This window comes from Tachyglossus aculeatus, unplaced genomic scaffold, assembly GCF_015852505.1.
Source record: "Tachyglossus aculeatus isolate mTacAcu1 unplaced genomic scaffold, mTacAcu1.pri scaffold_1_arrow_ctg1, whole genome shotgun sequence".
Lineage (NCBI taxonomy): Eukaryota > Metazoa > Chordata > Mammalia > Monotremata > Tachyglossidae > Tachyglossus > Tachyglossus aculeatus.
In genome coordinates, this window is record NW_024044915.1 from 4,927,961 (window position 1) to 4,936,867 (window position 8,907).

Here is an 8,907-nt window from a genome sequence, read left to right on the forward strand (position 1 = left end):
AAGGAGATGGAAATGGTCTGTGGGCCAGAGCAAAAATAGGAATTCCTTTGAGAGGTTTATATGTATGTATATTTGTATATTTTATGTTTGTACGATTGTGTGTGTGTGTGTTAGCCCGAAGAGTGTTTAGGTTAGACTTTGAGCTCGTTGTGGGCAGGGATTGTAACTGTCTATTGTATTGTTCTTTCCCAAGCGCTTAATACAGTGCTCTGCACACAGTAAGTTTTTAATAAATACAATCGATTGAATGAATGAATGAACTAACAAGGAGGGGGCAGTGTGGGTGGAGGAGTAGCAGGAATGTTGGGGGTGATAACAGCAGGGAAGGGGCAGGGCATGGAGGGTAGGGTGGAAGGGGTGGCATGGGTGTCTGGAAAAACTTTCAGTACTAGTCTTCATTTCAGAGGTGGTGAGAAAGAGGAGATGGAAGAGGGGTAGAACCTAACCAAGTACTGCCTATGTATGCCCATGGTTCCAGACTGGGTCTCTGCTGCCAAAACCCCTGCCTTTACCCACTCTGGCCCCAGAGGTTCAGTGGAGAGGGGCTGGGTCCATGGGATTTTAGTCCTGGCTGGCAATGGGGTTCCATTAGGCCCATTAGGGTTGGTCTGAGCCTGGGATCCAAATCGCCAGACACACTGTCCCTGGAAATGGGGAGAGGCAATGACGGGGTGCTGGGGTCCTGGCAGAACAGGGGCTGGAGTCGGGGCAGAGGAGGAGAGGGGTTGGTGGCCTAGATTTCCATGGGCAGATGAGCATCTTCCCAACCCTGGACCAGGAGATTGGTGTCTGAGAGAGGGAGCAGGAAGAGGGGTTTGGGGTGATGGTCAGTGACCCAGAGCAGGTGTCCTTCCACACGTAGTGGCTGCTTTGTAACATGGGGTCCTTCCCTCAGTGACCCTGATTTTGGACAGGAAGGATTGGGAAGTTCCCCTACCCGCACAGACAAACTTAGCCTCTTCCAATGCCTAACCCCCCACAATTCCAAGCACCCAACCTAGCAGAGATGGTATCCAAGGGGCTGCAGATAAGGGCTGGCTAGAGGTGGGCAGCAGGGGAGAGGGAGGAGAGGAAGGAGACACTCCAGCAGATCAGCAGATCAGTATAGATAGATAGATAGATAGATAGATAGATAGATAGATAGATAGATATAGATATAATATGCACCTACCAGTACAACGTATTCACATGCATATGCATGGACAAACTCACACTTTGTTATATATATATATTTATATTTATATCATATTATTATATATATTTAAAAGTGTGAATTTGTGCATGCATATACATGTGAATAAGTTGCACTGCTAGGTGCATATTTGGGCAGACATATGTTTGAGTATATATAAGCAGATGCATTTGTGTTTCTGTGTATATGTCCATGCACACTCATGTGTCTACATATGTGCATGCATATTTGTGTATATGAGCATGAATAGCATGTGTGAAAGCATATACATGCATATGTTCATTTACTTATATGTGTATATGTGAACATATGTGTGCATAAGCATGTGAACATGTCTGTGTATGAGTGGACAAATGCATTTTTGTGCATATGTATGTACATATTGCTGCTTTCAATCATGACTTTCTCATTGCAGAACCATCACAGCCATGGGTTCCGCAAACCAAACGGGTGACTCGGCATTTGTCCTGCTGGGTCTGTCCAGCGACAACGGGAAGCAGCAGCTCCTCTTCCTGATCTTCCTGACTCTGTACCTGGTCACCGTGGGGGGAAACCTGCTCATCGTCCTGGCCATCAGCGCCGACTCACACCTCCACTCCCCCATGTACTTTTTCCTCACCAACCTGTCCCTGGTCGACATCTGCTTCTCCTCCACCACCATCCCCAAGATGCTGGCCAACATGCAGACCGGAAACCCAGCCATCTCCTATGCCGGCTGTCTGAGCCAGGTGTATTTTTCATGTCTATTTGGAGGTCTGGATGAATTCCTCTTAGCCGTGATGGCTTTTGACTGCTTCATGGCCATCTGTCAGCCCTTGGGCTATGCCACAGCCATGAGTCCCTGGCGCTGTGTCCTGCTGGTGGCCACCTGCTGGATCATTGCTCAACTCAATTCCCTGCTACACACAATCCTGTTGGCTCAGCTAACCTTCTGTGCCGACCACACCATCCCACACTTCTTCTGTGACATGACCCTGTTGTTTGCTCTGTCCTGTTCCGACGCCACCATCAATGAGCTGATGCTAATGTCCGTGGGCGGGGTGGTGATTTTAATCCCGCTAACATGCATTTTGGGCTCTTATGCCCACATAATCTCTGCTATCCTGAGAATGCCCTCAGCAGGAAGCAAGCACAAAGCCTTCTCCACATGTGGTTCTCACCTGGCTGTGGTCTTGCTTTTCTACGGTGCAGTCATTGGTGTGTACCTTTGCCCCTCACACCCTGGCTCTGCAGATGAGAGCAGCCAAGATGCCGTGGTGTATGCAGTAGTGACCCCACTCCTCAATCCCTTCATCTACAACCTGCGCAACCGTGACCTGCACCGGGCCCTCAACAAGCTCTTCTTCCAGAGAATGCCCTTTATCCTGCTAGAGATATTCCAGGCCCCTAAATAGAACGTATTTGTTAAGCACTTACTCTATGTCAAGCACCATACTAAGCACTGGGGTAAATAAAATAGCCTGCAGTGTAAAGGGGTAAGGGATACCAGCTATTTCATCTACACTACACAGATGAAGAGACTGATGCATAAGGAGTGAAGTGACTTGTCCAAGGTCACACATCCGCTAAGTGGTTCAGCAAAAATTTGAACCCAGGCCTGCTGATTCACAGTCCTGTGCTCGTTTCATTGCGTTCATTCAATTAAAATCACATCTCCAAGAGGCATTCCCCCACCAAACCCTCATTACCTCTTCCCCCACTCCCTTCTGCTTCACCCCTGCACTTGGATTTTCGCCTTTATTCTCCCCACCCTCAGCCCCACACCACTTATGTACACATCTGTAATTAATTTATTTATATTAATTTAGCCTTTCCTGTTAGTCCATACGCTCCTTGTGGTAAGGGAATATGTTTACCAACTCTGTTATAGTATACTCTCCAAGTGCATAGTATAGTCCCTTGCACACAGTAAATGCTCAAAAATACAACTGAATGATTGATCGTTTGGGTGACTGATTGATCCGTGGAGCTGTGCTCCTTCTCTGGAGCTGGAGTTAGATCTCTGCTGCTTTGATCTCAGATTTTCCAAAGTCTCTGGAGTTTGGATCACTTTCCAGGATCACATTTCCCTTTGGGGTCTCACCCTTTCCCCTCCATATTCAGGAGGGGTGAGGCTTCAAAGTCTTCAGGCCTACAGAGATGGGGAGGTAGATGGGGTTGGGCAAAGGTTGAATTTGAGGGTGAAGAATTTTATCCTCTGGATGGTGATGATGAGGTAAGGGGAAGAAAGAGAAGGACCATCTGAAGCAATCATGAGTTCACGGGAGAACTGGCCACAGTGCCTTGACCTGAGCTCTCTGCTTCTCTGTAGGGAGTGAGCACTGATGAAGCCAGGGGACTTTCACAAAGACTCCAAAGTGCACAGTTCACTGGAATTTCATTGGGCATTCCACCATATCCTCCTGGGCAACTCTTCCTCGACTCATCTGGCCTCTCTGATCTTCCGCTGCCCCCCACCCTAGTCTCACACCCATCTCCCAACCCAGATGGCCATCTTCCCATATCTCTGATAGTCAAGTGGCCCTCTCTGCTTTCCATGCAGACTCCTGCCTCAGGGTGGAGCTTTACCCACTCGCCTCTTCTCCTGTCTTTCACTGTATCCTCTTCTGCCCCATTGGACACCCTAACTGTTCCACCCTGGGTGGCCAGTCATTGTGCACCACACTCTTACACACTGGGCTCCATCCATGGACCAGGGCTCCACCGTGCTCAAAACCCCACTTCCCTCCATATGCTCATTGATCCCTATCTCGATGAACAGCGTTTCCTGGGGGTGGACAACTGCCTGATGATCCTCACTTTCCAGCTAATTTGGGAAATGGTGCTCAGACCTTTCCGTGGTTTCTACTGCAGGGTTCTCACTAGCTAGTTTCCGACCCTTCCCTGGACCTCGGTCCCTTCCGTAGAGAGTTTTGGGGACAGCCAGCAAGGTGGGGCCCTGATGCAAGTTGACTTAGTGTCTAGGGACAGGAGGATCCTCAGTGAATCTGGAGGAGGGTATCCAGCCTAGGGAACAGGCGCAAGGAGAAGGGTACAGCTCAATCAATCACGTATGAGAAGTAGCGTGTCGTAGTGGATAGAACACAGCCCTAGGAGTCAGAAGGTCATGGGTTCTAAACCCGGCTCCACCATTTGTCTGCTGTGTGACATTGGGCAAGTCGCTTTATCTCCCTGTGCCTCGATTACCTCATCTGTGAAACGGAGATTGAGGCTGTGAGTCCCACATGGAACAAGGACTCTTTCCAGCCCGATTTGCTTCTATCTACCTCAGTGCTTAGTACAATAGAAGGTTGTGGGTTCTAATCCTGACTCCACCACTTGTCTCCTGTGTGACCTCGGAGAAGTCACTTAACTTCTCTGAGCCTCAGTTACCTCATCTGTAAAATGGGGATTACGACTGTGACCCCATGTGGGACATGGACTGTTTACAACCTGATTCGCTTGTGTCCACCCGAGCACTTAGTACAGTGACTGGCACATAGTAAGTGCTTAACTAATACCATTATCGTTATTATTATTATTATTATTATTATTATTAATCCATCAATAGTATTCACTGAGCTCTTACCGTGTCCCAAACATTATACTCGGTGCTTTTGGACTGTGAGCCCACTTGGGTAGGGACTGTCTCTATATGTTGCCAACTTGTTCTTCCCAAGCGCTTAGTACAGTGCTCTGCACACAGTAAGCGCTCAATAAATACGATTGATTGATTGACTGATTGATTGAAAGAGTACCATGTAATAGAGTGGCTAGACAAGATTTGTCCTTACAAGAAGCATACGTTTACCTCTGTAAACGGGGCAGACAATAAACAAAATTATTTATAGGGGAAATAGTAGAGTGTAAGGATATTTACATAAGTGGTGTACTTTTCATTTGCACTTACTAAGGTGCAGAATACTGTGCTGCCTTGTTTGGAAGATTACAATAGAGTAAATAGACAAGATTTCTCTTATCGACCAATTTAGAATCTAATGCAGAGCAGTGTGCTAAGCACTTGGGGGAGTACACGAGACATAGGAAATACAATCCCTACTGTCAGAGAGCTAACAATTTAGGAGGAGAAACTAATGGGGCAATAATAACAATGGCATTTGTTAAGTGCTTACTATGTACATAGCACTGTTCTAAGCACTGAGTATACAAGGTGATCAGGTTGTCCCACGTGGGGCTCACAGTCTTAATCCCCATTTTACAGATGAGGGAACTGAGGCACAGAGAAGTGAAGTGACTTGCCCAAAGTCACACAGCTGACAATTGGTGGAGCCGGGATTCGAACTCATGACCTCTGACTACCAAGCCCGTGATCTTTCCATTGAGTCATGCTGCTTCTCATAAAGATGGCAATTGTTAAGTGCTTACTATGTGCAAAGCACTGTTCTAAGGGCTGGAGAGGTTATAAGGTGATCAGGTGGTCCCACATGGTATGTGGAGCTCACAGTCTTATTCCCCATTTTACAGATGAGGTAACTAAGGCACAGAGAAATTAAGTGACTTGCCCAAAGTCACACAGCTGACAAGTGGCAGAGTCAGGATTTGAACCCATGACCTCTGAGTCCCAAGCCCCGGCTCTTTCCACTGAGCCACGTTGCTTTTTAGCATAGTGAAAAGAGTGACAGAGACCCTAGAATTAATACACTGCTCAGTGTCTGGGTTCTAACACTTGAACTAGTTTTGCTAGACTCAGGGGTTAAGGGAGATAGCTCGAGTCAGAACGCCCCTGGGACAAGGTCCCCATGAAGTGATGGTATCCCCAGGGGGCAGCAGAGCCGGGGCACGAACCAAAGAATGACTATAATGAGGAGCATGGGGATTGGATAGCCGGGTGGAATGCCTGCCCACTTTATAAACCACTTTCTTCTCTCTTAAGCACCTTTGGCCTCGGCCCTTTGGTTCTCTGGAATTAGAGGAAAGGTCCTCTATCTCCCATCTCCATCCTTAGGCCCACACCTTTGTGGTATTTTCCAACCCAAAAGACATCATGTGGCAGAGCCAGCAGTTTTAGACAAGTCTCTGATGGTGGCCTTGACCAGCCAGATTGGAGTTGCAGGAAGCGAAACTGAAGAATCTCACTGAGGAACTCATAGCTTCCCCCAGAACCAGCCGGCTCTACTGCAGAACAGGGGAGAGTGGAGCCAGCAGAGCCAGGGATCTCGGTGACAGTGTCTGTGGTCACCTGGACTGACTGGTCAGGTCAGAAATGATGGAAAGGGAGATGGGGGACTCTCTCTCTCTCTCTCTCACACACACACACACACACACACATGCACACGCACGCGCGCGCATGCACACACACACACACACACACACACACACACACACACACACACACACACACACACACACACACACACACCCCTTCCCTTACCCTTAATCCAAACCTCTCCCCACCACCACCAACTCCCTCCCTCCCTTTGGGCAGCATTTCTCGGACAGTCATGCTCAAAATCCCCTGGACAACAAACAGGACAGAGTGGCCATTCCAGATAGCAGTGGAGCAGAGGCCAGGGGCTCCAAGTTTGCCTGGCAACTGAAGCCCTTCCCCTATCACAACCCATCCAGCTGCTCCTTCCGAGGGAGTTTTATGTTGAAGGATCCTGGATCTATTGTCAGCACTGCCTGGGGACAGGTCTTTTGGGGCCCTGAGTGAGGCGTGGGCTAGGGAGAGGCAAAAGCAGGATTTGGGCTCCAGGATTAGAATGGAACATTTACAGGACAAAGGGCAGGGTGTGGTGGGGGGAAATAGAGAAGGGGGTGGGAAGGGTCCTTGGTCCAGAGGAAAGATGGCAATTCCCTTGAGAAGTTCATGTTATTGTTGTAGGACTGTGTGTGTGTGTGTGTGTGTGTGTGTGTGTGTTTGTGTGTGTCCGTGCCCCTGAACAGTGTGTAGACTAACACAGATGGGGCAAAGTGGGTGGAGAAATAATGGAGAGGGTGGTGTTGATGACAGCAGGCAGGGGCAGGGTGTGGAGGGTAAGGGACAGAGGGCAGCATGGTGTCAGGAAAAGCTTTTAATCATAGCCCATGGTTCAGAGGTGGCGAGAAAGAGGAGATGGAAGAAGGGTAGACTCCATGGAGCATTGTCTATGGTTGTCTGCGGTGTCAGGCTGGCTCTCTGCTGCCCATGCCCCAGCCTTTACCCACTCTGGCCCCAAAGAATCAGCAGAGAAAGGTTGGATCCCTGGGGTGGTAGTCCTGTCTGGTGATGGTGTTTTTGTTTGTTTGTTTGTTTTTCTTTAATTGTATTTGTTAAGCACTTAATATGTGACAGGCAATGTAGTAAGCACTGGGGTAGATTCAAGCTAATCAGGTTGGACACAGTCCATGGCCCACGTGGGACTCACACTCTCAATCCCCATTTTTCAGATAAGAGAAGTTAGGTAATGTACCTAATGTCACCCAGCAGGTGCATAGTCCAGCTGAAATTAGAATCCAAGTCCTTCTGATTCCCAAGCCTGTGATCTATCTTCTAGGCCACACTACTTTTCCTGGGCCTTGTGTTCTCCTGGGCCCATGGGTTGTGAGTCTGTGCCTGGGCTCCAATCACCAGACTTGCTGTCCCTGTAAATGGGGAGAGGGGATGGCTCGTGTTCTGGCAGGGCAGGATCAGGGGTCAGAAGCAGCAGAGGCAAAATACCTGTGGCCTAGACTTCCATGGCCAGCTGAGCATCTTCACAGCTCTGGTCTGGGAGATTGTTTCATGGGAGAGGGAGCAGAGAGAAGGGATTGGAAGGATGGTCAATGACCCAGCGACTGACTCTCCCTGCATAGTGGTTGCTGTGTAACAGAAAGTCCTTCCATCACTGACCCTGGTGTTGAAGAAGGAGGTATATGGCCATTGACCCTGGTATTGACAAAAGAGGCAGAGGGCAGAATCCCTACCCCCGCAGACACACTCAACACCTCTGCCCTCCACCCCTGTACAAGGGTAACACTAAGCAAAGACAGTATCGAAATTGGGCTGCAGGTAAGGGCAGGCTGGGGATGCGCAGCAAGAGCGAAGGAAGAGAAGATGAAGGCATTCACAGCAGATCAGCCAGAATAAGGGGAAGACAATGTTCAGGCAAGTGAAGGCAGGTTTAGTGCCAGCAAATGGCTCCCATAACTGACCAACCACTGGCTAGGGATGGCCTGTATATATCTCAGAGGGTTTTCAATCTGCCCAGAGCCCCCCTCATGCAAATTAATGTGTATATGTCCGCAATTGCATGCATATGAGTATGTATGTGTATACACCTGGCTCAGTGGAAAGAGCACGGGCTTTGGAGTCAGAGGCCATGGGTTCAAATCCTGGCTCTGCCAATTGTCAGCTGTGTGAGTTTGGACAAGACACTTAACTTCTCTGTGCTTCAGTTACCTCATGTGTAAAATGGGGATTAAGACTGTGAGCCCCCTGTGGGACAACATGATCCCCTTGTAACCTCCCCAGCGCTTAGAACAGTGCTTTGCACATAGTAAGCGCTTAATAAATTTCATCATTATTATATGCAAAAATAAGCATGGTAAAATATGTGTGTGTGTTTGTGTCCGTGTGTGCATGCATACGTATGCATATATATACACACACACATAAGCATATTTACACATATATGCATGTTTAAATGTAAATGTATATGCATATTTACACATACATGCATATACACATATGTGTTAACATGCGGAATATTCATATGTATGCATTTGTGTTTATGTGCATGCATATGTATGTCTGC

General features: G+C 48.2%; 1 protein-coding gene across 1 annotated transcript; it reads left to right on the forward strand.

Annotated features, from left to right (window-relative positions):
• Nucleotides 1–1,620: 1,620 nt before the first annotated feature.
• On the forward strand, nt 1,621–2,586 carry LOC119923504 (olfactory receptor 1361-like). The gene has a single exon (XM_038742878.1). It carries the CDS (start codon nt 1,621–1,623, stop codon nt 2,584–2,586), a length of 966 nt encoding a protein of 321 aa, XP_038598806.1.
• The last annotated feature ends 6,321 nt before the right edge of the window (nt 2,587–8,907 follow it).

What these genes read in the sequence shown, in the direction of transcription:
- LOC119923504 (XM_038742878.1), top strand. Translation starts at nt 1,621, where the DNA reads ATGGGTTCCGCAAACCAAACGGGTGACTCGGCATTTGTCCTGCTGGGT.